The following is a 24,598-nucleotide window of genomic DNA, read 5'->3' on the forward strand; positions in this document are numbered from 1 at the left end:
TGCCCCTAACCCAACTCCCGTCTCCACACACAGATCTATAGCTCAAATTAAGTGGTGCTTTAATAAAACTTGAGCTAGTTGATCCGTCAGGGGCTGTGGGTTAAAGTCAAGTTACAGCTCCTCAGATGCTGTGTAGCACAACTGTAGGTTCAGTGTGGCTGATCTGTAATTTGTGTGGCTTGTCTACGTGGTGGGATAATGTGACCAATATGAGTTGTGATTTCTAAAGGGCACTAAAGTGTTGGACATTAATTGGTCTGTATAGATCCTGCTGGTGCACACTAACAGTTCCCTAGTGTGCTCTTAACTCAGTGCTATTTCAAATAGTAGTACTTTAATGCACACTAGGGAACCTGTAATGCACACCAATAGGGTCTATACCAGGGATAATCAATTATTGTTGTCAAGGTCCAGAGTCCTGAGGGGTGGGGGGTGGGGGGAAAAAGATAAATAAAAAAATGTCAGAGTTCATTCAAAATTGGCAGTCTGGATTTGGCCCACGGTCTGCCTGTTGACTACCCCAGGTCTATACGGATCAACTAATGCACAACATTGCTTCTCTGTGAAGGCAAGCGCTCACTCAAGTTAGTTTTAGATAGTGAGCTCTGCAGGGCTGGATTAAGGCATAAAGTAACTAAACTACAGCTTAGGGCCTCGCAATATGAGGGGCCTCTAAAAAAGAAAAAACTGACTCCATTTCAAATGTTATCAAAATCGGTTGATAAAAATAATGGAAATATGGGAAAGAAGATTCTCTCTAAATAGAGACATTTTCGTTCAAATATGACAAATATACACATCTGGCTACACACATACCCTTACCCTATCTGTACCCTTCACTAATTGTTCATTATTGATAGGCAGGACACCAGGGCTGAGGAAAAAAATATAATTGCAGTTGTAAAATTAGTATTTCTACAAGTAAGTCTGCTATCCGTCTTCTAAGGCAATGTTTTGTTGGCCAGTTCCTACTGGTAAAATTCTGACCGTGCCTTCGTAACTTATTTAAATAAATAAAATCTCACTGCTGATAACATCGGGGAAAATGTGAAGTTGGAGACAGCAGTGTCGTGAAGCAGTCTTGCCAAGCTCCTACTCGTATGGAACTCGTCCTAGGAGTGACATCATGTATAGCATCCCCGTTGGCCGGTAGTAGCCAGAAGGCAGCCATCTTTTGTTTATGGGCCAGCATGCTAAGTCGTATAGTGCCTTCACTACTGATTTTCTTCGTTTTCTTAAGTGTTAGTGGGTTCTTTCTTTTGAACTGTACATATGTACAATGGTGTATTTTAGTGTGCATTCTGCTTTCTGCTTCATGCACTATCCAGGCTTCACATGATTGAGTTTGCAAGTGATCAATTTATGGGCTTAGGTCGAGTGGATCTTGATGAGGATAAATTTGTGTTGGCTTCCCTCTATCAGTTTCGTGAACCTTCACAGTAAATATCGGAGAGTGCTGACGAAAAGAAATAGAGGGTTTTGAGAGAAGGGAAGGAAGACACACACACACACACACATATATAAAAATATTATGAGTACTTGGTGAGCAAGTTATTTCAAACTATGTGTACATATGATTTATAGGCTATTTAAAGCCTATAATAGTCATTATGTTTGCTTTAATATAGGCTAGTTTTTCTCATTTTCTCAATTCCTGTCTAGAGATTACCAGTTTTTTTTCTGGTAAATTCTTTCTCTCTTTCGTGCACATAGCTTGTTGTCACTCTGTGTGTCCGAGGTGTTTACTCAAGATAAATTAGTGGTCCTAGGGGAGACAGGATAGAGAAGCAAATGCGAAGAGAGATGTCTGCCTAGAAAATTCTGCAAGAAAAGCTATCTACCCTGAGCATTCTGTGCATCAAAATGACACACTCCGTAGCTTATCATTTGAGGATCTCATCAGTGACTTGGCTTTCCAAAAATCACAAAAGAAAATGTTTTAAATTTCAGTGTTAAAATTAATGTGATGTGCAAACAGACATATTGCAGGTTGTACTGCTTCCTTAAGTAAGCTGATCTGCGTAACTGTAACTGCTTTTGTGTTGTAGATCTAAAGTTTTCATATCTACTAAAGAAATCATAGATGAAAATGTTAATTTGAAACTATTCTATAATGCAAACAGGCATACTGCAAGATGTGTTTTAGTAAGATTATTATTCTAGTCTATTACAACTTTGCCTTTGTATATATGCAAATATAAATCTTTCGTGTTCATATATTAAATGTCCTTTTTGTGAAAATAATAAATTATTTTTTTTATGGTATGGGGCCCTCTTACACTTGACATAGCTTAAGGCCTCAGAATGTCATTATCTGGCCCTGGAGCTCTGGCTACTCCACTCACCCGAGCCTAACTTGCTGTGAAGACAAGCCCTTTGCTGCAATTCATAATAGTAATAAGCAATAACGTGAGCTTTTGTTTTGACAATTTTCATATTCATTTACTTGCAGAATTACTTCTAGGATTTTTTGCCAAGAATCTTTTACTCTGAAATGTTTCTAGAATGGCTTTGTAAATCAACCGGCAGTTACTGTAAAGAGAGCAGTGCAGCTGGTTACTCCTCCCTTAGAGAAATTGTCATCAGTGGTTTGAATCCAGCCTTTATTGGCTTAGGAGCAAATTTCTCTGTCATTGCCTTTGCTTCAGTCCCCCCTTGAGTAGTACAGTGTACCAAGGCTTGAAGCAAGCCGCAAACCTGACTGACACACACTTTTTTTTCGGGTTCACATATCAGTGAATGAATGTTGTAATAGTTCTTAAGTGGTTGGTTTTAATTTTTTTGCTGTTGTAAAGACAAGGACTTAGTTTATAAATTGTTTTAGTGGTTGACGTACCTCATACCCTGCTTCTGTGGATCTGTAAATAGGCAGAATTTTTATGGGGTTTGTAACCTTCATTTTGAATTGGCAATTACTTCTACAAATAGGTCAGCCAGTGCCTGCTTTATTGTCACTTACGAGCAAATTGCAAAAATAATTCTCATGCAAACCATGTACATTTGGAACTGCATTCTAATTACTTAGAACCACAAGAGCTACACCGAAGTAACAATCTTTAGTTATAATAAAACCATTGCATAAAATTTTAAATAAGGTAGTTCCGCTGGTACACTATACTTCCAGTTCCAAATAGGTAGCCTGCTTAGAACTTCACATAGCAATGTCTTGTGTGTGTATTTTATGACGGGGGCAGAGAGGGGGGGAGGAAAAGTAGCAAAGTGCATTCAGCACTTAGGACTGTTATGGGATTCAATGTGAAAAGTAGATGCTTGTAAACTTAGCAGTGAAAGTCTCATTTTGCAATGTAAAATAGCCGTGGCCTGTTTCCTCTGAGCATAGGATTGAAGCTAGGAAAGGTTTGGGTTTTTTTTTACATACCAAATTTTAAAATGTGAGATTATAAAAAGTGCGTACTATGTGTGGTGATTCTAATTGTATGGACTAATACTTTCCCCTTTCTTCTAGGTGAATCTGGACTGGGAAAATCAACATTAATCAACTCATTATTCTTAACAGACTTATATTCCCCAGACTATCCAGGTCCTTCACATAGAATTAAAAAGACTGTACAGGTATGTGTATAACTTGTTTTTTGTCTTGTAATTTGTAAACTGACAATAGTTTAAGATAGTGTTTTGAAGTTAGGGTCCCAAAGAAAAACCTAGCTTGTACTGTAAGCTTGTTCATTTTTCTATCTGTAGTTTTTCTTTACAATAAATCAATAACTTGCATGTATAAATAAGCTATTTTTCTATTGTGTGGTTGTCACCATTGCCAGTGATGTGATCAAATCCTCAGCTATCTGACAGGTGGCCACAAATCTCACTGAAGGTCCCTGATCCTTCAGTCATTCCAGTTGTTCCTGTTCAGAGGCAGGAAACTCTCTGTAGAAGTGAAGCTATTGCTGTGTAAATGCATGGCTTTTTCAATATAGATTCAATAAACGCGTTAGGTTCATGTTTTTATTACTCTCCAAAGTTTAATGTCCTAAATGCCTTTCCTGTTTTCCAGTTGCCTTTTTAAAAAGAAGCCCTGTCTTATCTTCTGACCTCTCCCCATTCCAGATTCCAAACCATCCAGCCCAGTCCTTTTCTCCTCTTTGTGCCACCCAAGTGCAGTTGTCTTGTTAAGATGATGATCTCAGACAAACTGAAATTGCAGTCATTCTTATAGAGGAACATAGCCTCTTGAATAGTTTTGTATCTTATCATTACACCAAAATGTTACAATGCTGTAGAATTTAGTGTTGATGAAATGTGGGAGCTAGGGTGAGACACTTGTTGCAGAATTCAGGTTCAGTGTACAAAACATGATAGGCATACACTTCAAAAATTGAGACCCCTTTTTAACCGTAACGAAAAGACTTTGCATTGTGTGGGAAAAAGTTAAATATATGCCAAAAGGTCTAACTGACCAAGGCAGGATATTCAGAGCTTTATTGAGGGGAACTGAACACTTCCTCAAATGAATTGTACTAAATTAAGTTACACAGTGCAGTTCTTCAATTTATATCCTTTCTCGTAATAGTTTTGGCCATATACATTGTGTAGGGTTTCATATTGTTTTATTTACAGGCTTGTCATGCTGTAGTAGAATCCCAGATAACTAAGTGCAGTTAGCAAATTTAAAAACTGGAAAGTTATATTCAGGCAGAGGAAATGTTACCAGTAGGTAATTACATTTAAATATTTCAGACCAAAGATGATGATGACCAAAAATTCCTAATTTTTGTATGCTATTTTCTTTGTATTATATTGCCAGTGATTAATCATGCTTTAAAGTGATACCATAATTTAAATAACATTTGTCTTTGAATTTTATCTACTCTTAAAAATAACATTTAGGTTTACTAGATCTGAAAGACTAATGCAAGGCAAATGTCATCTAGTGTGTTTACACCAATAATCAAATCATAATGATGTAACATGAATTTAAATTATGTAATGTGTGCAATGTAAGACTATGCTTAAAACCATGATTGGCTAATAGTAGTAATCTTGAAAAGAAGCAGGATGATGTATTCATATCTTATAGTGATCATTCAAAACTTTCTATTCCCTCAATAACTAGGGAGGAAGTTAAATGACGACTATTAATCTTTTTAAAATCAACAGCACTGGATAACTTACACCAAGAGTAGCTATCTGATCTGCTAATTTTGGCTTAACAAATCTTGGAACACTGGGGAAGTTCCAGAGGATTGGGAAAAAAGTTAATTATGCCAATATTTAAAAGGGGGTGTAGATGACCCAGTAATTGTAGGCCAGTTAACATGGCATCAATATTAGGAAAATATCTTGGAAAAGCTAATAGTGCTTGACAATCATGAGACAGGTTATTGGTAAGTTTTTTATTTGCAGTATTACTTCTAGGATACTTCAAGAATCTTTTACTCTGAAATTTTTCTAGGATGGCTTTGTAAATCAACCAGCAGTTACTGTAAAGAGAGCAGTGCAGCTGGTTCCTCCTCCCTTAGAGAAAGTATGTCATCAGTGGTTTGTCAGACATATAGTTGAACATAATTTGTTGAGGAAGAGTCAACATGGTTTTAGTAAAGGGAAATCATGCCTCGCCAATCTACTAGAATTCTTTGAGGGGGTCAACAAGCATGTGGAACAAGGGGATCCAATGGATATAGTGTACTTAGATTTTCAGAAAGCCTTTGACAAGGTCCCTCACCAAAGGCTCTCATGCAAAGTAAGCTGCCACGGGATAAGAGGGAAGGTGCTCTCATGGATTGGTAACTGGTTAAAAGATAGGAAACAAAGGGTAGGTATAAATGGTCAGTTTTCAGAATGGAGAGAGATATAGTGGTGTTCCCCAGGGGTCTGTTCTGGGACCAGTCCTATTCGGCATATTCATAAATGATCTGGAAACAGGGGTAAACAGTGAGGTGGCAAAATTTGCAGATGATACAATATTACTAAAGATAGTTAAGACCCAGGCAGACTGCGAAGAGCTACAAAAAGATCTCTCAAAACTGGGTGACAGGGCAACAAAATGGTAGATGAAATTTAATGTTGATAAATGCAAAGTAATGTACATTGGAAAGCATAATCCGAACTACACATGTAAAATGATGGGGGTCTACATTAGCTGTTACCACTCAAGAAAGATCTTTGAGTCATTGTGAATAGTTCTCTGAAAACGTCCACTCAATGTGCAGCGGCAGTCAAAAAAGTGAACAGAATGCTGGGAATAATTAAGAAAGGGATAGATAATAGGACAGAAAATATCATGTTGCCGCTATATAAATCCATGGTATGCCCACATCCAGGGGTGGCTCTGTTTTTTGCCGCCCCAAGCACGGTAGTCAGGCGGCTTTCAGTGGTGCGCCTGCGGGCAGTCCGCTGGTCACGTTGATTCGGCGGCATGCCTGCGGGAAGTCCACCGGTGCCGCACCTTCGGCGTCCCTGCTGCCGAGTTGCCGCCGAAACCGCAGCACCATTGGACCTCCTGCAGGCATGCCGCCGAAGGCAGCCTGACTGCCGCCCTCACAGCGACCGGCAGGCCGCCCCCAGCGGCTTACCGTCCCAGGCATGCGCTTGCTGCACTGGTGCCTGGAGCTGCCCCTGCCCACATCTGGAATACTGTGTGCAGATGTGGTTGCCCCATCTCAAAAAAGATGTATGGGAATTGGAAAAGGTTTAGAGAAGGCCAACAAAAATGAATAGGGGTATGGAACGGCTTCTGTATGAGGAGAGATTAATAAGACTGGGACTTTTCAGCTTGGGAAAAGAGACGGCTAAGGAGAGATATGATTGAGGTCTATAAAATCATGACTGGTGTAGAGAAAGTAGATAAGGAAGTGTTTACTACTTCTCATAACACAAGAACTAGGGGTCACCAAATTAAATTAATAGGCAGCAGGTTTAAAACAAATAAAAGGAAGTATTTCTTCACACAACGCAGAGTCAACCAGTGGAACTCCTTGCCAGAGGATGTCGTGAAGTTCAAGACCATAACAGAGTTCAAAAAAGAACTAGATAAATTCATGAAGGGTAGGTTCATCAATGGCTATCAGCCAGGATGGGCAGGATTGGTGTACCAAGCCTCTGTTTACCAGAAGCTGGGAATGAGCGATGGGGGGATGGAACACTTGATGATTACCTGTTCTGTTCATTCCCTCTGGGGCATGTGGTACCGGCCAGTCGGAAGACAGGATACTGGGTTAGATGGACCTTTGGTCTGACCCAGTAGGGCCATTCTTACGATGCAATTATTAGAGGGTAGTATAATTTATGCTAGTCAAGGTGACCTTGGAAAATAGATCTTGTCAAACAAATTAGATACAACTTTTTTGAGATCGCCAATTTGGTTGGTAAAGGTACTGTTGACATAATATATCTAGAATTCTGTCAAGACTTCAGACTTGTCTACACAGAGTAGCAGTGCAGCCTACAAGCATGTAATTTTTAAACATGCCCATGTTTGAAACAGCACTATGTTAAAGTGCACTAGTGAACCTTTAGTGTGCACCAGCAGGGTCTACGTGGACCAATTAATGTGAAACATGTTAATGCGCTTCTAAAACCATATCTTTGTATGGCATGTTACCCCACCATGTAGACAAGCCCTTAGTCCCTATAATAATCTGAGTAAAAAGCATGGATTTAAATACTGGTTAACTCACCTTACGGTAATCGTAAATGGAAATGTTTTTTGGCCCAAGGTTATTCGGTGTGTGTGTGTGTGTGTGTGTGTATATATATATATATAATGTGTGTATGTGTGTGTGTGTGTGTGTGTGTGTGTGTGTGTGTGTGTGTGTGTATCAACAATGTGGAAAATAGTATGAAAAAGTTGCAAATTTTACCAGTAATTAACACACAAATTGGCACAGTGGTGAATGAGGGACAGGTCAGTTATCGAAATACATCAGCTGGTAAAGTGGGTTGTTCTTCGAGTGCTTGTTCACATCCATTCCACATTAGGTGTGCACGCGCCACTTGCATGAGCGTCGGAAACTTTTTTCCCTTAGCAGCTCCCAGCGGGGCCCCCCTCAGTGGTGCCACTGCACCATGCATATATACCCCCGCTAGCCCAACCCCCTACAGTTCCTTCTTACCGTCCTTGGTGGCTTTGGAACAACCTCTTGCTCTCGTACGAGAAGCAATCCCTTAGCCTTAGAGTAGCTGTTATCAGTTAGTTAGCATTCCCTTGTTGTAGACACTTAGTAGATTAGGTGCTTGGAGGCTTCCAGCACCTGCCCCGGCTGCGGAGCATGCCGCAGGCCCACAGGTTTAAGGCTTGCCCCACATGCTGCAAGCCTGTGCCGGTTAGTGACCCCCACAACTCCTGTTTATGTTGCCTGGGGGAAGCACACCAAACAGAGTAGTGTAAGATTTGCAAGGCGTTTAAGCCAAGAACAAAGAAGAGAGACTTTCGATTGAAGCAGTTGTTGATGGAGACTGCACTGGAACCACCGGGCCCGGAGCGCCCAACGTCTGCTCCAGCTTCCTCGGTGTGGAGTGCCCCGGAGTCGTCAAGAGACCTGGTACTGGCCAAGCACCGCAAGCCATTGGCCTCGGAGCGCCAAAGTAGGCCCTGGCACCATTCGTCCTCCCTGGTGCAGCCCAAGGCAAAGCCGAAAGAAGGGTGTGGATGTTCCCTGCAAGGAAGACTGGCACCATCTAAGGCACCGGGAAAAGCGGGATGGACGCTGTACCGGTGCTGTCAACGGTGGCACCAATACCACAAGTCCCTCCGAGTCTGGCTCTAAGTGCGGACAACGGGCTCGAGGGAGTAATAGATCAACCCTCCACGCCGGACAAATTTGAGGTGGCGAAGGACCTCATCATGTTCTTGGCGGCGAGCCCCCTCCTGACCAGAGAGAAGCCTCCAGCACCCGAGCCCAGGGTGCCGTTGACGGAAAATTCGGCAATGGTGCGCTGTTCAAGGACACTGTCCCGACATCGCTCCCGGCGTTGGTCCCGATCGAGCTCAGAGGTACTGGAGACGAGTCAGCGCACGGGATTAGCGGAAGGGACATGATGCTCTCCGGCGCCCCCCAGAGGCCGACACCAGAAGAAGAGGAGCCGGTCGTTGCCGAAGGCTCCCAGAAAACACCGGTCCCACTCCCAATCGGCAAGAAGCCGCTTGTCGACCTTCCGATGGCACAGATCGACGGCACCGCCGTGGCCCTCTCGTTTAGCGTCGCCAGAGTCCGGCACTGACTTGGGCAGACAGTTACCCACACCGGACAGCAGGGAACACCAGGCTGGCTGGCACCCCCAATGGGGACCGCCAGGACACTGGCCCTTCTGCACCCTTTGGGCCTACCACCAGCAGCAAGGGGCTCCCTCCAGGGCCAGTTACTCGGTGCAGTGGTCCCGGTCCCCACACCGACGCTCTTCTGTGCGGGAAGCTACGGTGTCCAGATCACCAGCATCTTCGCCGGGCGAGAGACAGGAGAGACCAGCACAGAGTCCGGTGCTGCCCCAAGGTCATCTGCCCTGGCCCTAGCCAGGAACCCCTCCTTTGGGGGAGGGGGACCAGGGAGACCAGCAGAAGGAAACTGAGCAGCTGCTGATCTCCTCATCCCCAGTTGAAGTGGTGGCCGGCACAGCAGTATCAGGGCCTCCGCCAATAGATCGCAGAGCCCACCATGAGCTGCTGCGTAAAGTTGCCCATAACTTGGGGTTGCAGGCCGAGGAGATGGTTGAGCAGGAGGACCCCATGGTGGATCTTCTGAGCATGGAGGGTCCATCCAGAATAGCTCTCCCGCTCATGAAGACCATTCAGTCGAACTATAAGACTATATGGCAGACCCCGGTCTCCAGCGCGCCAACAGCCAAGGGTGTGGAGTGCAAGTACTTCACCCCGTCCAAGAGTTATGACTTCTTGTTCTGCCACCCAAGCCCATGTTCTCTGGCAGTCTCGGTGGTGAATGAGAGAGCACACCATGGGCAGCAAGCCCCGGCCCCTAAGGCCAAGGAAGCGAAACATCTGGACCTGTTGTCAGGAAGGTGTATTCGTCACGGAGCCTCCAGTTGAGGATCTCTAACCAACAAGCTATCCTCAACAGGCATAACTTCAACTCCTGGGCGTCAGTAAGGAAGTTTAAGGACAACCTCCCGCAGAGTTCCCAACAGGAGTTCATCGTCCTGGTGGATGAAGGCAAGGCAGTAGCGAAAACCTCTCTCCAGGCATCCTTGGATTCGGCAGACGCAGCAGCCAGGACAATCGCATCGGGCATAGTCATGTGGTGCTTGGTGTGGCTTCAGGAGTCGGGTCTACCAACCAACGTCTAGAATTCGCACCTGGACCTCCCCTTCAAAGGGTCCGGACTCTTTTCGGACCAAACGGACACAAAACTGCATAGCCTCAAGGACTCGAGGGCTGCACTCAAGTCGCTGGGTATGCACACCCCGGCGACTCAGAGGAAGTCCTTCAAGCCACAGCTGCCTCCTCAGTGTCAATACCAGCCTCGTCCTAGGCATGAACCTTACCGCAGGCAAGGCGGAGATAACAGGAGGCGGCGCAATAATAACTCCAATAGGCCGGGCCAGAGCCAAGACCAGCACAAGTCCCAGCCAGGCCCCAAGCCAGGCTTTTGAAGATGCGCTCAAGGACAGCGTACCAGATCGTTCACCGGATCCGTCCCCTTGTTTCCTGAACCGCCTGTCCCATTTCTCCCGTGCGTGGTCCAGCATTACGTCGAACTGTTGGGTGTTACACACGGTATGAAGGGGATACATGCTACAGTTTTCCTCCCTACCATCCTCCCACCCCCCTTCCCCATCCCTCTTCAGGGACCCTTCTCACGAGCATCTCCTGGAAAAGGAGGTTCTCTCGCTCCTAGAGGCGGGGGCGGTAGAGGTAGTACCGAAAGACCTAAAGGGGAAAGGGTTCTACTCCTGTTACTTCCTCATTCCCAAGACCAAAAGGGGCCTTCGCCCCATTCTAGACCTGCGCAGTCTCAACAAGTTCCTGGCAAGGCCTGGTTCCGCATGGTCTCTCTGGGCACCATCATCCCTTCCCTGGATCCGGGGGACTGGTACGCTGCCCTCGACATGAAGGATGTGTACTTTCATATCGCCATCCACCTAGCACATCGCCGATTTCTGAGTTTCACCATGAACCAGGAACGCTACCAGTTCATGGTTCTCCCATTTGGCCTAGCTGCAGCCCCACAGGTGTTCACAAAATGCATGGCAGTAGTGGCAGCCTTCTTACGGGGGCAGAGGATTCAGGTTTACCCGTACTTCAACGACTGGCTCCTGGCGGGCCAGTCCGAAGAGAAGGTTCGGTCCCACGTGCAGGGGCTCCTGGTCAATGTCCCCAAGTCCACTCTCATTCCAATGCAGAGTGTGAAATTCATAGGGGTGGTCCTAGACGCGGTGCAGGCAAGGGTGAGCTTCCAGAATCACGATTCCGGACCATCCAGCAGGCAGTGAACTCCCTGTGCCAGTTTCCCACTACAACCACCAGATGCTGCCTGCGGCTGCTGGGTCACATGGCAGCATGCACACATGTGGTCAAGCATGCCAGACTGAGACTCAGGACTCTGCAGGCTTGGCTAGCCCGGGCAGAGACCCCCTGGACTTGGTACTGACAGCCCTAGGAGACATGCTGGAATCCTTGCTGTGGTGGCAATCCCAGATCGTGGTTTGCGAAGGCATCCCCTTTGCCGCACATCAGCTGGACCTGACACTTGACAGACACTTCAGACCTCGGATGGGGTGCTCAGCTGCGAGGCCTCAGGACTCTGGGCTTGTGGTCGGAAGCAGAACGGTCGCTCCCTATCAACATGAAGGAGCTCAGGGCAGTTCGGTTAGCCTTCCAGACCTTTCACGCCACTCTGGTCACAACGTGACAGTTCTGACAGACAACACGACCGCCATGTTTTATATAAACAAGCAGGGCAGAGCCCGTTCCTCGCCGCTCTGCCACGAGGCTCTCCTCCTCTGGAACTTTTGCAGAGCCCACACCATTCACCTTGAGGCATTGTATCTCCAGGAGGAGCGGAACAAACTGGCGGACTACCTCAGCAGGTCGTACCACATGCACAAGTGGATGCTCAGAGTGGACGTCGTGTTTTTGCTTTTCCGCAAGTGAGGATTTCCCCGGGTAGGCCTGTTCGCCACCAGGGGCAACTCACAGTGCCTGCAGTTTTGCTCATTCCAGGGTCGCAGTCCGGGCTCAATAGCCGATGTGTTCACGATCCCGTGGGGAGGGGGATTGAAATACACCTTTTCCACGCTCTCTCTAGTGCACAAGGTCCTGCTCAAGGTGTGCAGGGACAGGGCAACGGTCATCCTCATCGCCCCGGCCTGGCCCCGCCAACACTGGTTCACTACACTCCTGGAGCTGTTGGTGGAAGCCCCAGTAACTCTGCCCCTACCTCGTCACGCAGGACAGAGGGCAGCTTCTCCACCCCGACCAGCAATCGCTGCATCTCACAGAATGGAAGCTCTGTGGCAAAATGCTTTGGAGAGACAGTGCTCCCTTCCTGTGCAGCAGGTTCTACTTGGTGGTAGGAAGCCCTCTACCAGGGGGACTTACCTGGCCAAGTGGAAGAGGGTCTCATGCTGATATGGGCCCCAACAGGTGCAGCCAGGCCAGGCCCCGGTGCCGGCTATTCTAGAGTATTTTCTGCATCTCAAGCAGCAACGGCTGGCTCCGTCCTCGATCAGAATGCACTTGGCGGCCATTTCCGCCTTCCACCCGGGGTTTTCAGGGGGCTCGGTGTTCTCCCACCCAATGGTGGGGCAGTTCCTTAAAGGACTGGAAAGGGTGTTCCCTTACTCACGGCCCCCCAGTCCCTCCATGGAATCTCAACCTAGTCCTCTCTAAGCTCATGGGGCCCCCGTTTGAGCCCCTCGCTACCTGCTCCCTCCTCCACCTTTTCTGGAAGGTGGCATTCCTGGTGGCCATCACCTTGGTGAGAAGGGTATCTGAGCTGAGGGCACTCACCTCGGAGCCACCATATACAAGTGTTTCATAAAGACAAGGTGCAGATCCGCCCACACCCCAAGTTCCTCCCTAAGGTGGTCTCACAATTCTATCTGGGCCAGAACATTTGTCTGCCGTTTTTTCCCAAACCCCATGCGGACCCGAGTCACCGCAGCCTGTACACCCTGGATTTCCGTAGAGCGTTGGCGTTCTACTTGGAGCGCACCAAGCCCTTTAGTAATCTACGCAGCTGTTTGTGGCCATAGCTGAGAGGATGAGGCCTCACGGTGACGGCGCAGCGAATCTCGTCGTGGATTACGGACTGTATTCGGGCATGTTGTGACCTCACAGGTGTTCCGGCCCCAGTGGTCACGGCCCACTAGACCAGGGCGCAAGCAGCTTCCACGGCTTTCCTGGTACAGGTCCCAATCCAGGAGATCTGCAGGGCAGCCCCCTTGTCATCAGTGCATACCTTCATGACCCACTATGCGGTCAACCAGCAGGCTCTGGAGGGCGCGGCGGTTGGCAGGGCGGTCCTCCAATCGATTGTTCCATGACTCCTACCCTCCTCCAAAGGTAATCTTGTGATTCAACTAACGTGGAATGGACGTGAACAAGCACTCGAAGATGGAAAAACGGTTACCTACCTTCTCGTAACTGTTGTTCTTCGAGATGTGGTGTTCATGTCCATTCCACCACCCGCCCTCCTACCCCTCTGTCGGAGTCACCGGCAAGAAGGAACTGGAGGGGGTCAGGCCAGCGGGGATATATATGCATGGCGCAGTGGTGCCACTCAGGGGGCCCCCTGCCGGGAGCCACTAAGGGGAAAGTTTCCGACATTCGTGCACGTGGCGCGCGCACACCTAATGTGGAATGGATGTGAACAACACATCTCGAAGAACAGTAGTTACGAGAAGGTAGGTAACAGTTTTCTCACTTGAACAGTGTACATGTTAATACAACCAAATGCAATATCATGCATTTAGGACCAAATATAAGTTATGTTTACAAGATGGGAAACAGAATATTGGAATGCAGTGGCAATAAAAAAGACTTGGAGTTAATCATGGATAGTCAGCTGAACATGAGCTCCCATTGCAAAGCTGTACCTAAGAGGGCAAACATAATCCTTGAATGTATCAGCAGAGGAATATGAAAAACGCTATTCGCGTAGCTGAATTCGATGTTTCGCAGCCGACTTACCCCACTGTAGGGACGGCGGCAAAATCGACCTCTGCGGCTTCCCGTCGACGACACTTACTCCCACCTCAGCTGGTGGAGTAAGAGCGTCGATTCGGGGATCGATTGTCGCGTCCCGACGGGACACGATAAATCAATCCCCGAGAGGTCAATTTCTACCCACCGATTCAGACGGGTAGTGTAGACCTAGCCTGTGTCACTGTCTACAAGTACATACATAGAGTACAGATTTTAGTACATGGCTCTTTTAATCTAGCAGAACAAATTATAATGCAATCCTGTGGTTGGAAGCTGAAGCTAGATAAATTCAGACTAAAAATAAGGTGCAATTTTTTTAACAGTGAGGGTAATTAACTATTGGAACAAGGCAGGGTGGATTCTCAATCACTTCAAGTCTTTAAATCAAGATTAGATATCTTTCTAAAATGTGCTGTAGCGCAAAACAGAATTTATGGGCTTGATGCAGAAATTACTGGATGGAGGTTCTTTTTGTCCTATTATGCAGGAGATCAGACTAGATTATCAAAATGGTCCCTTTTGGCCTTAAAATCTGCTAACCGTATACCTGAAAACTTTGCCTCTTTTTTACTCCACCAGTAAGAATTCAGTGAAATCAAGTGTCTTGTGGTTGAAGAGGATTCTAACTTGATTTATGTTCATACAAATTGAAACACAAATGGAAACTGGACATCCATATGGTTTGGAAGTAATTAGTCCTCCTCGCTACTCCACCACACTTGTTTAGCTTTGTTCAGTCTCTGTTCATATGCTTAAATTAGGAGTTCCCATAAGGATGACAAATTTATATTGTAATGGTATGAAGGGCATTCATCCATTTAGGATCCGTTGCTACCCTTCCCTGGCAGTCTGCTTTTTCATGTACAACTGTATCTTGTGATGGCTGAAAAATCAAGAAGTATTGTCTCTTAATTCAAATGTCATTTAGGTAAATAGTGGAAAATATTAGAATTGTGACCTTGAATGTTATATGTATTAGAGACTCCTCTGGCTGATGATATTTAATTGTGATTCCAATTCAGCTGTTATATCTAGATAGAGAAGGTTCTTGATCTATTAATATAACGTTTCACATGGCATCAGCATGTGTCCATATTCATGCTCATGTTGGGTGATCTTGGGGCAGATTTAAATAGTGAATTGAAATTCAGCATGTTCAGGGGCTCTAAGGTTTATCATTCCCAGTTAATACCTATACCTGAGCTGTTCCTTGTTCATATGGATTGAAACAGTCTTATTAGAAATTACACATTATATTTCCTGCTCGTCTGGATCATGTAAAAACCATTTATTGAGTAGGAGTTAAGGTGATTAGAATAAAGAAGTTTAACTGCATAAGTATGAACTGTAATTTTGGCAGTGCCTGACAATCACGAGGCAGGTTATTGTTAATAGTTTTATTTAACAAAAATGAAAAATAAGTTTCATTCTAAGGATTCTTTTAAACAAACACAAAATATTTTCAGTTTCCACTTTGCAGCTTACATCAGTCAGGACTTTGGCAATGTTTTACAAAAATTATGCAGGGTTGATTTCAGGTAGGTGAATTCAGAAGCTATAAAGTAAGCGATCTTATGTAAAATACACTTCGTTTGATCATCAATTAAATATTTTAAATGGTGTGTGATATAGAAATGCTTGATCCAATAGTAATACAGTAGACGCTCATTAGTAACCAACATGTCAGTGCCCTTTTGCTATGTTGCTCCTAAGTGGCTATTGCTATCATGGGGAGTGTCAGCTATTCACAGTAGGGGAAGTGTTCCCAGGGGAAATGTTTCTCAGTAAGCAGTGGTTGCTCTTACAAAGTGTTGCTGCAAACAAGCGTCTACTGTAGTGAGACTGAGACTTGTATTTAGTTTGATAGGATCCAGTGTAATAGACCAATCTGACCTGCTTAACTAAAGTGCATGGGAAAATGGTTATTTGGAATGGATTTGTTAAGAAAAGTTTTAAATTCCAGGACTTGACCTAATTTGTTTTTCATGAATCTCTCGGGAATACTTGTAAAACCAGATGATAGGATACAGTTGGATTCTAAATGTGAATGACACTAGTTTACAGTTGTCTGGATCTATTCCAGATGTTGCTGTGTTCTGAGATTTTGGCCATGTATGGACACAAATTCACTTAGTTCACTCGGTGATTGGGCCTTGTCTGGTTCCACCTTTGGAGGGTGGGGTGGGAGAATCCAGGCTTGTGTACCTCCTCTCTTGATCCATTTGTCAGGGTATCCGACCACACATTGTGGAATCTGTGTAGGGTTCCAAGCAATAGTGTTTGTTGCTTGCACTTAAGGCTAGCCATGCCAGTGATTTTTTTTTTTTCTGTTTAGGCACAAGTGAGGGTGTCCAAAATGTATCCTTTTAGTAGCCAATATGATTCAGGCGTGGAGATGCTTCTATTTATTGCATACATTAATTCACACTTTTTCTGATATTTCATAGTTTTGAAGATGTAGAGGAGGCTAAAAATCATTCTTAGGATTAAACATTGAATGTTCCTCAGCAACTTGGCTTTCTTTGCTCTTATTTGAAAAATATTCAGTGTCTTGTCTCTGCAAGACTATTGTTTCATTTTCTCATTTTCTACAAAGCTTATATTCTAGATTTATTATTTTATTAAAGGTGTTTATCCATTTGTTAGTGACTCACTTTAAGTTGGATCATGTGGCAAATGGTTGCAATGTGTCTTGCAGCTGACTTCAAGTGTGGTGATTTCACTGTGTTCTGCAGTTAGCTATGTATGTGTAAGAAGCAGCTTTGCATCACTGACGTGCTCTGTACCTTAAAATAGCAACATTGTATTACATCATATGATTGGTGAGGAAACCCATCCAAATAACAGAAATTGTTCGTAAAAGTTGGGGCTTTTAGTCACGTCTGTCGTTGAGGCTTTTGTGAAAGTGGTACTTCACTGGAAAGTTGTCATAAGAACAAAAATTGAAAGGGCCCCAGACTGAGGAGTATTTTATACAGAAAACAGATATATAGGAATAGTATTCTAAAACTGTAGCCTGTGTTTGCTCACTCAAATGAACATGACTGCAGGGCTGCATGGTTTACAAGATTGGTAATAAGGTCCAGAGCTTCTTACCGTTAGGACATCTCTTTGAGTCTAGGTCTAGGAAACGGTCATTTAACTTGCTAGATCTTAATTGGTTGTCTTAGTCAACAGCAGGAAAACCACCACCAAACTTTTTGGCAGTTTGAGAGGCTAAAGAGTTAATATGCATGGAAAAGCTTTCATTCCTAGAGTTAGTCATTGATGTTTACATAGCTAAATAAGTCCTGGAGCAGAGTCCTGCTAGCCATTCTACTCCATGAGGTACGGAACATTACACTTTGGAAAGTGCTGTGCATATTATGTGCATTCCTTCAGTTGCCACCTTAAGGTGACAGAGGATTGAACAGTGCTGCTACATTCTTGAAATATGATTGGTACCCCAAGGTAAGGTGGTTGTGAGGCCTTGAGCCTCTCATCTCCTCCTTTCTACCATAGCGTAGAAAAACAATCTGCATAGACTACTGCAATAGACAGAAACAAAGACCAAAATTAATAATGTTGTTTCCTCTGGTTTTGTCTAACCCCGATAAGCCTTCATGAAAAAGGGGGTCCACATTTTAGCTTCAAATTTAATGCAAAGTTGGTGGCTCATACAGATAACCTCATGGTGGGATGAGGGACTTTGCATACATAAACCAAACCTGATTGGATGACATTGTAGAACAGATATTGGCAAAACTAGCTCCAGCTGGGTTTTTAAAAAGCTATATATGTTGTCTCTGCTCAAGAAACCAACACTTAATGTTGGCAATCTTGCTAACTGTTCAGAAGAATCAATATATGGTTTTTAAGGAAAAGAGAGAGGAGGCGCTTTATTTGCTTTTAAAACTGAAAAATAAAATCATTTATAGTGGAAGACTGTGTTCTGGACTGATTTTTACCAAACACTAAATTTTCTAAAACAATTATATTTTTAAACAAAATGTATAGAAATAGTAGATTTCAGGCTTTATTCACTTTTTTAAAAAGGATAGTCACTTCCTTTAAAGGGAATAAAGTGGAGTAATTTCTCTTAGTATAATCTTCCACATGTATATATGTAAGAATACGTATACTGAGTTGCAACAAGATTTAGTATGGACTGTGCAAGCCTTGGGATCTTTTTGCTAAATTTCTATCAGTATTGGTCACTTTGCTTTTCTAATTAAGTGAGTTCTAAAACTGCATAAAATTGGAACTAATTAAAATAATGCTGCCAACCAATAAAAATATTGGATAATGCTGTTGGCTAGTGAAAATATTAAGCTCCTCTTCACATACTTTACAAATAGATTTTCTAACATTGATAGTATCCAATTTTCCTCACTTTGTCTTAAAGCTTAAATAAAAAGTCAGATGACAGAATGAGTCTTTGCAGCTTCCGTTTTGAACTGTAAAATTCCTCAAGTCTATAATTGTTGATATATACTTTGTATTCTAATGGTTATCTAGACACAATGAGTCTGTGGGTTTTTTGCATTGAAATAAGTGACTTAAAATCATTGTATATTATAACTACTATATGAGAATTTAAATCATTTTAATTTTATAGGTTGAACAGTCAAAAGTTTTAATCAAAGAAGGTGGTGTTCAGTTACTACTCACAATAGTTGACACACCAGGATTTGGAGATGCAGTGGATAATAGCAATTGGTAAGAAATTAATTTCTTATGAAAGTAAATTTGAATAATATTGTCCTTGTGATCATTTAGTATCAAAACTCATTTTAAAGATGTCAGTTTTTCTTTTAAATCATAAGGTTTACTTCTTTAAACTTTTATACATTTGTATTGGCAATTTCTCGATTAGCCAGAAATTTTATTTTAAAAGCTGGGTTGCCTATTGCCATTTTAATTTGATTAAAATGCTTTCAGCTTCTCTCTAACTAGCTCGAATGTGAACAGAATCTTCAGCCTTTTGTGTGTTATCAATGCTCCCAAGAAGCTGAAACTAATTATTTCTATGATGTCACAGGATTAGAATCCTTTGACATACTGTAAAGAGTATTCCTTTAGTTACTGTTCGTAAGTGTTCCGTTTAATACTATTACAGTAGATAGATGTGTTTAAAGGGCTTTTCAGTGGACATGTGGACTGTTGTCTTAAAGCTATGGTGCTATTTGTCTTTTTTAAGAGTTGAATGGTCCTTTAAAATATTTAATCCTTTATTCTTTCCCTTTTACTTTGTGCACTCCTTAGAGTATTTTAGTTTATATTGTACTAACAATTTATATTTACTTGCAATGCACATCATTACAGTTTGAAATTCTGTTGACTATAAGTTAATCTAAGTTTTCTAGGGTTTAGGAATGCATTGGCTAACATTCAAGTTAAAAGTAGAGTTCTGTTGTTTTGAAGTGGTTTAGAATATAATTTGACCATCTCTCCTCCTACATTTAAATATCTCAGTATTTTTAAACTAGATACGCTAGCAATACTGTACATCCACTAACTTTGCTGAAAACAGATAAACAGTATGTGTATCTCAGAAATTGATGTTTAATGCATATGCGATATGTATAACTGGTCTTACAGGTTTTTATTTATGTACACTCTGTAGTTGGCAGCCTGTTATTGACTACATTGATAGTAAGTTTGAAGACTACCTGAATGCAGAATCTCGTGTGAATCGACGTCAGATGCCAGATAATAGGGTGCAGTGTTGTTTATACTTCATTGCTCCTTCAGGACATGGGTTAGTATCTTAATATTTTAATGTGCCTTTTCCCCCCAATTCTATCTCAAATGCACTTTCAAACTTTGGCATTCCTAAAATATGCAAAATTCCAAGTCAAGATTATTCAATTTATAGACTGCAGGCTATTTAATTTCATGGGGTAATTTAATTTGGCTTGTCAAACACTAACAAACCAGACTTGTAATAAATCAGAATACCAAGAAATAAGATTAGTTACCAAGAAAAAAATTCAGTTTATCCCATTTTGTGAACATTTGTATGTTTTTCATTCCCCTAATGCCATTTCTGTATTAATTATCACACAATTTATTAAAAATGTTAACTGTAGAAGATGCTCCCAGAACTCAGCCAACAAATTTTCAACTTTCTTTAAACTCAAATGATAACTCAAAAGGGAGGGGGGAATGTACCTATATATTCAAATGGTTCATATTTGCCATAAATTCATACTGGGACTTAGCATGGCTTTTGTTCAGTGAGTTGAAAACTCCTGATACTGAAAATCTACTTTAATTCACAGATATCATTATTATGCAAACTTTCATTCACTCCATCTCACTTTTAAGTTGGTCAGACTTCTCTCTACTGGGGGAGAGAGAAAATTGCACTTTTGAAGTACTTGATCTTGGACCATGTTAATCTGAAATTGGAGGTGTACAGCAATTTATTGTGGTATTACAACTTTGATTAATTTGTGAGTGACTTTCTCTGCTTGTTACATTTGTACTTTAAACTAGAAATGGAAAGCAAGGGTCACCCTGCAAAGTAGTAAACCAAGGCTGGTGGAAGCCAGGGTAGAGCTGTAGATAGGCTGCTGGGATCAGAGCTTCTGAACCAGTGCTGTCTAGCACACAGATACTCAGGGTGTGACCTGCATACTGGCAGGCTGGTTGTGAGTAGCTTAGATTGGAAGCTCCAATAGCAAAGCATTGTGAGGTACCCATGGTTACGGGGCAGGGGGTGACACAGCCCCTCACTGGTCTGGATTGCACCCCAGAATGTGACACTGCCCCAAAATACCAACTGAATCAAGAAGACTTAAGTGTACTCAGGGAATATAACGTGACTGAGGCTTATTTACTATTTTTCCCCTTTTTTTATTTATTTTAAGGATATTGCTTTGTCTGTAAAGAATATTACTCACTTCCTACCTGTTGTTTTTTTTTTTTTTTGTGGTGTTACATGGTCTGATCTTGTTTCCTGGGCTCACTGTGGCCTATATAATTGTCATTGTCAAGTGAAACAAATCTGTCTGTCCTGAATAAAACAAAACTCCATTTACAATGGGTAAAAATATGTGTAGAGCAGGTATCTTTTCTTTGCTCTCTTGGTTTTAAAATTCTTAAGTATTTTCATTAAATAAAAATTGAATTGAAATGTTAGCACTTGTATGTACATGAAAAATAATCACATTAAATCCAGAAAGACTGCCCCAACTGCTGAAAAATAAACACAGGGACAGCAAGCTCCTTTCACCTGAAGACAATGCACACCCTCAACAATAGCTTGAGAAATTAAGTGAACCCGATGGCATGCGCAGTAGATTAACAAACTCGGGTGCAGTAGTTACCCAGAATTGGGATTGAGTTCCAGGATTGGATCTCTCATGGAAAACTCCCTGGAATTATCCACTCCCTTTTTATTTGAGGCTGTTAGCTCCAGTATTTCTGTCACAACAGCCGATGACATTGTGAAATACCTCTCTGCTTCAGTATATTTTCCCCTCAGTTTTGTGTTAATTTTTGAAGCTTTTGGCCTGGACATGCTAAAATGGGCTCACATCGCCAAATAGATTTTTTTCTTAACAAACTAATATGCATTGTTTTTGATGCTTAATGGAAGTTTTGATTTTTTTAACTATAGTTGAAAAGCTAACACTTAATTCCACATATACAGTAGCTAGTGCTAAGTACCTTTCCACGAGAGTTTATTGGATTACAGCTTTAAATCCTTATAAATATTATTTAAAGAAATTCAGGTGCATGTAGTATTTTAAAAATGTTTAGCCTTTGCCAGCCCGTCTGGGTTTGATAGCACCGAATAAATGAGATTCCAGTATTTGTCCATGGGAACAAACAATTTCTATTTCTTATAGATTTTAAAAGTACAAGATGAGTTGAAATGTACACAGCCTTTTGCTGATTTGAATCCAGTTTCCCAGCTGCTTAAGTGAAATAAACTGAATAAATCCACTCACGGTGGACTCTTCATGCAATTGCCAGTCTTGTTAATTGTCTTGGCCCTTCAGATAACTTAATCAGCATGGAAGCTGAACAGAATTCTGAGCCCTAGGGTTTGTCCTCTAGACCAGGATTGGGTTATTTTGGTGGAAGTGGAAGCTTGTGTTGCCCTTGCTAATGTAGTATCCATTCAGCGTATAACACTAATTTTCCAGTTCTGATAATCTGTCCCGAACAGTCCTGTACTAAATTCAAGTGTGGGGGAGAAATTTAAATGAGAGGTTAGTATAAGTATAAATATCAAATCTGTTGACAATGGCTTGATCTAATCCCAGTATAAACTTTTTTTATAATGTAGCTTTTTATTGAAGTCCTATCTGTACATATTATAAATCAGAGTAGCATGTTTCCATGATACAATCTTAGAGTATTAGTCTTGGTGTATTAGTCTTGGAGGTCTAGGTGTTTTGTCATAATGCCTCACCTCTGTATTTGACAAATACATCTTACATTTAAAATATTAGAATATCAAGCACAGAATGTAAGAAATAAATGAAAGTAACAAACTTTATTCCCTATTGATACCCAAATTGGTATTCTACTTTATCTAACAATCATTTAGGTGAAGAATGTGCCACTGTACTGTTGACATTTGACACTCAAAGTTCTTCGTTCTTTTCAGAGTATTGAATTAAATGTAGGTCAGTTTCAGTTTAAATTGGGAAACATTGTAACTGTAGAGTACATTTTAATTTAACCTTGCAATTTGTACTCTGCTCCAAATAAATAAGAGGAGAGAACTGTTCAGGTGGCCTGGTGTTGTCATTATTGGCAGACAAGAGAACAGACTCTGAATTTCAGCTATTTTTCTTTAGCCTAAAGGGGGTTGACAGCACTGCTAGGTATCTCTTGGGGAAGGGGAGATAGATTCACTTCCGTTGCTCTCTTATCAAATTTAGCCCTTACACCAGAGGTCCCCAAACTATGGGCAGTGTGGAGGAACATTTTGGTGGGGTGGCGGGGCCTGGGCTAGCCCCCGTGGGGGGCAGGGAGGGAGCACAACCCAGCCCCTCTCTGATCCCAGCTCTGCTCTGGCCGTGGCCCCAGCTCTGAACCCAGCCCCAGCTTCGGCCCCTGATTGCGGCCCGGTTGAGGCTCTGCCCCCGCTCCCAGGCCCTGGCCACAGTTCTGTTCCTACCCCTGGCCCCAGACCCAACCCCAGCTCTGGCCCCAGCCTCTCCTCCCTTAACCCTGTCCATGTTCTTCCACAAATCCTCCAGGACAGCCATGCCCCCTGCCCTTGACTCCAGCTTCAGTGGCGGAGGGTCGGACAAGGGTGGTGGTGGGGGGGGGGGGGGCGTGACCCTGAAAAGTTTGGGAACCACTGCCTTAGACTATAGGGGTGATCTTGACAAGTTCTGAATGGAGGTCAGGTCCATGAGAAACTGCTGCACCATGAAGTTGATTTGTACAGACCCTCCCCAGGTTACGCAAGACCTGACTTACGCAAATTTTTCGCATTTACGGAAAAAATTCCATAAACCAGAAATAGGATTTTGGAGTTGCGGAAATTTTTGCATAACATATGGATATACGTTTTCAACTTACACAAAATTCGAGCTATGCAAGGCTTTCCGGAACAGAATGATTGCATAAGTCAGGGGGCATCTGTATAGAGATAAAAAATTGGCTTTCTTTTCAGACCATGTTCTTGATAGGTCATATAAAACATAACATAAGAATGGCCATACTGGGTCAGACCAAAGATCCATCTAGCTCAATATCCTGTCTTCTGACAGTGGCCAACACCAGAGGGAATGAACAGGTAATCATCAAGTGATCTATCCCGTCGCCCAGTCTGAGCTTCTAGCAAACAGAGGCTAGGGACACCATCCCTGCCCATCCTGGCTAATAGCCGTTGATGGATCTATCCTCCATGAATTTATCTAGTTCTTTTTTGAACCCTTTTATGGGCTTGGCCTTCACAACATTCTCTGGCAAAGAGTTCCACAGGTTGACTGCACATTGTGTGAAGAAATACTTCCCTTTGTTTGTTTTAAACCTGCTGCTTATTAATTTCATTTGGTGACTCCTAGTTCTTGTGTTATGAGAAGGAATAAATAACAGTTCCTTATTTACTTTATCCACACCCGTCGTGATTTTATAGACCTCTATCATATCCCCCCTTAGTCATCTCTTTTCCAAGCTGAAAAGTCCTAGACTTATTAATCTCTCCTAATATGGAAGCAGTTCCATACCCCTAATCATTTTTGTTGCTTTTTCTGAACCTTTCCCAATTCCAATATATCTTTTTTGAGACGTAGCAACCACAAAGGCTGATTTACTGCATGGAGAGTCATAATCTCAAGGGTTAGGAAGTTGAAAAAGTGTGCTTAACAAGGTTAGCTGCTTCACGGGTCAGCTGCATCTGAATTTTTCTCACATTATGGTGGTTCAAAACACTTAAGTGCTCTCACAACAAACTGTATTGGGAACGTTGGGTTGTTTCACAGGATTGATGGAAGGTTTAGGACTATCCAACAAATTATCTAATTGTGC

At 42.9% G+C, this 24,598-nt stretch overlaps 1 protein-coding gene across 4 annotated transcripts in view; it reads left to right on the forward strand.

The window, feature by feature from the left end:
* Positions 1-24,598, forward strand: part of SEPTIN7 (septin 7) — a 130,273-nt gene that overhangs the window by 71,406 nt on the left and 34,269 nt on the right. For all 4 annotated transcript variants that reach the window (XM_065587201.1, XM_065587199.1, XM_065587198.1 and 1 more), the window contains exons 2-4: positions 3,467-3,573; positions 18,714-18,814; positions 19,722-19,856. In XM_065587201.1, the coding sequence (XP_065443273.1) occupies positions 3,467-3,573; positions 18,714-18,814; positions 19,722-19,856 (343 nt within the window). The remainder of the gene's footprint in view (positions 1-3,466; positions 3,574-18,713; positions 18,815-19,721; positions 19,857-24,598) is intronic.

Source organism: Chrysemys picta, chromosome 2, assembly GCF_011386835.1.
Source record: "Chrysemys picta bellii isolate R12L10 chromosome 2, ASM1138683v2, whole genome shotgun sequence".
Lineage (NCBI taxonomy): Eukaryota > Metazoa > Chordata > Testudines > Emydidae > Chrysemys > Chrysemys picta.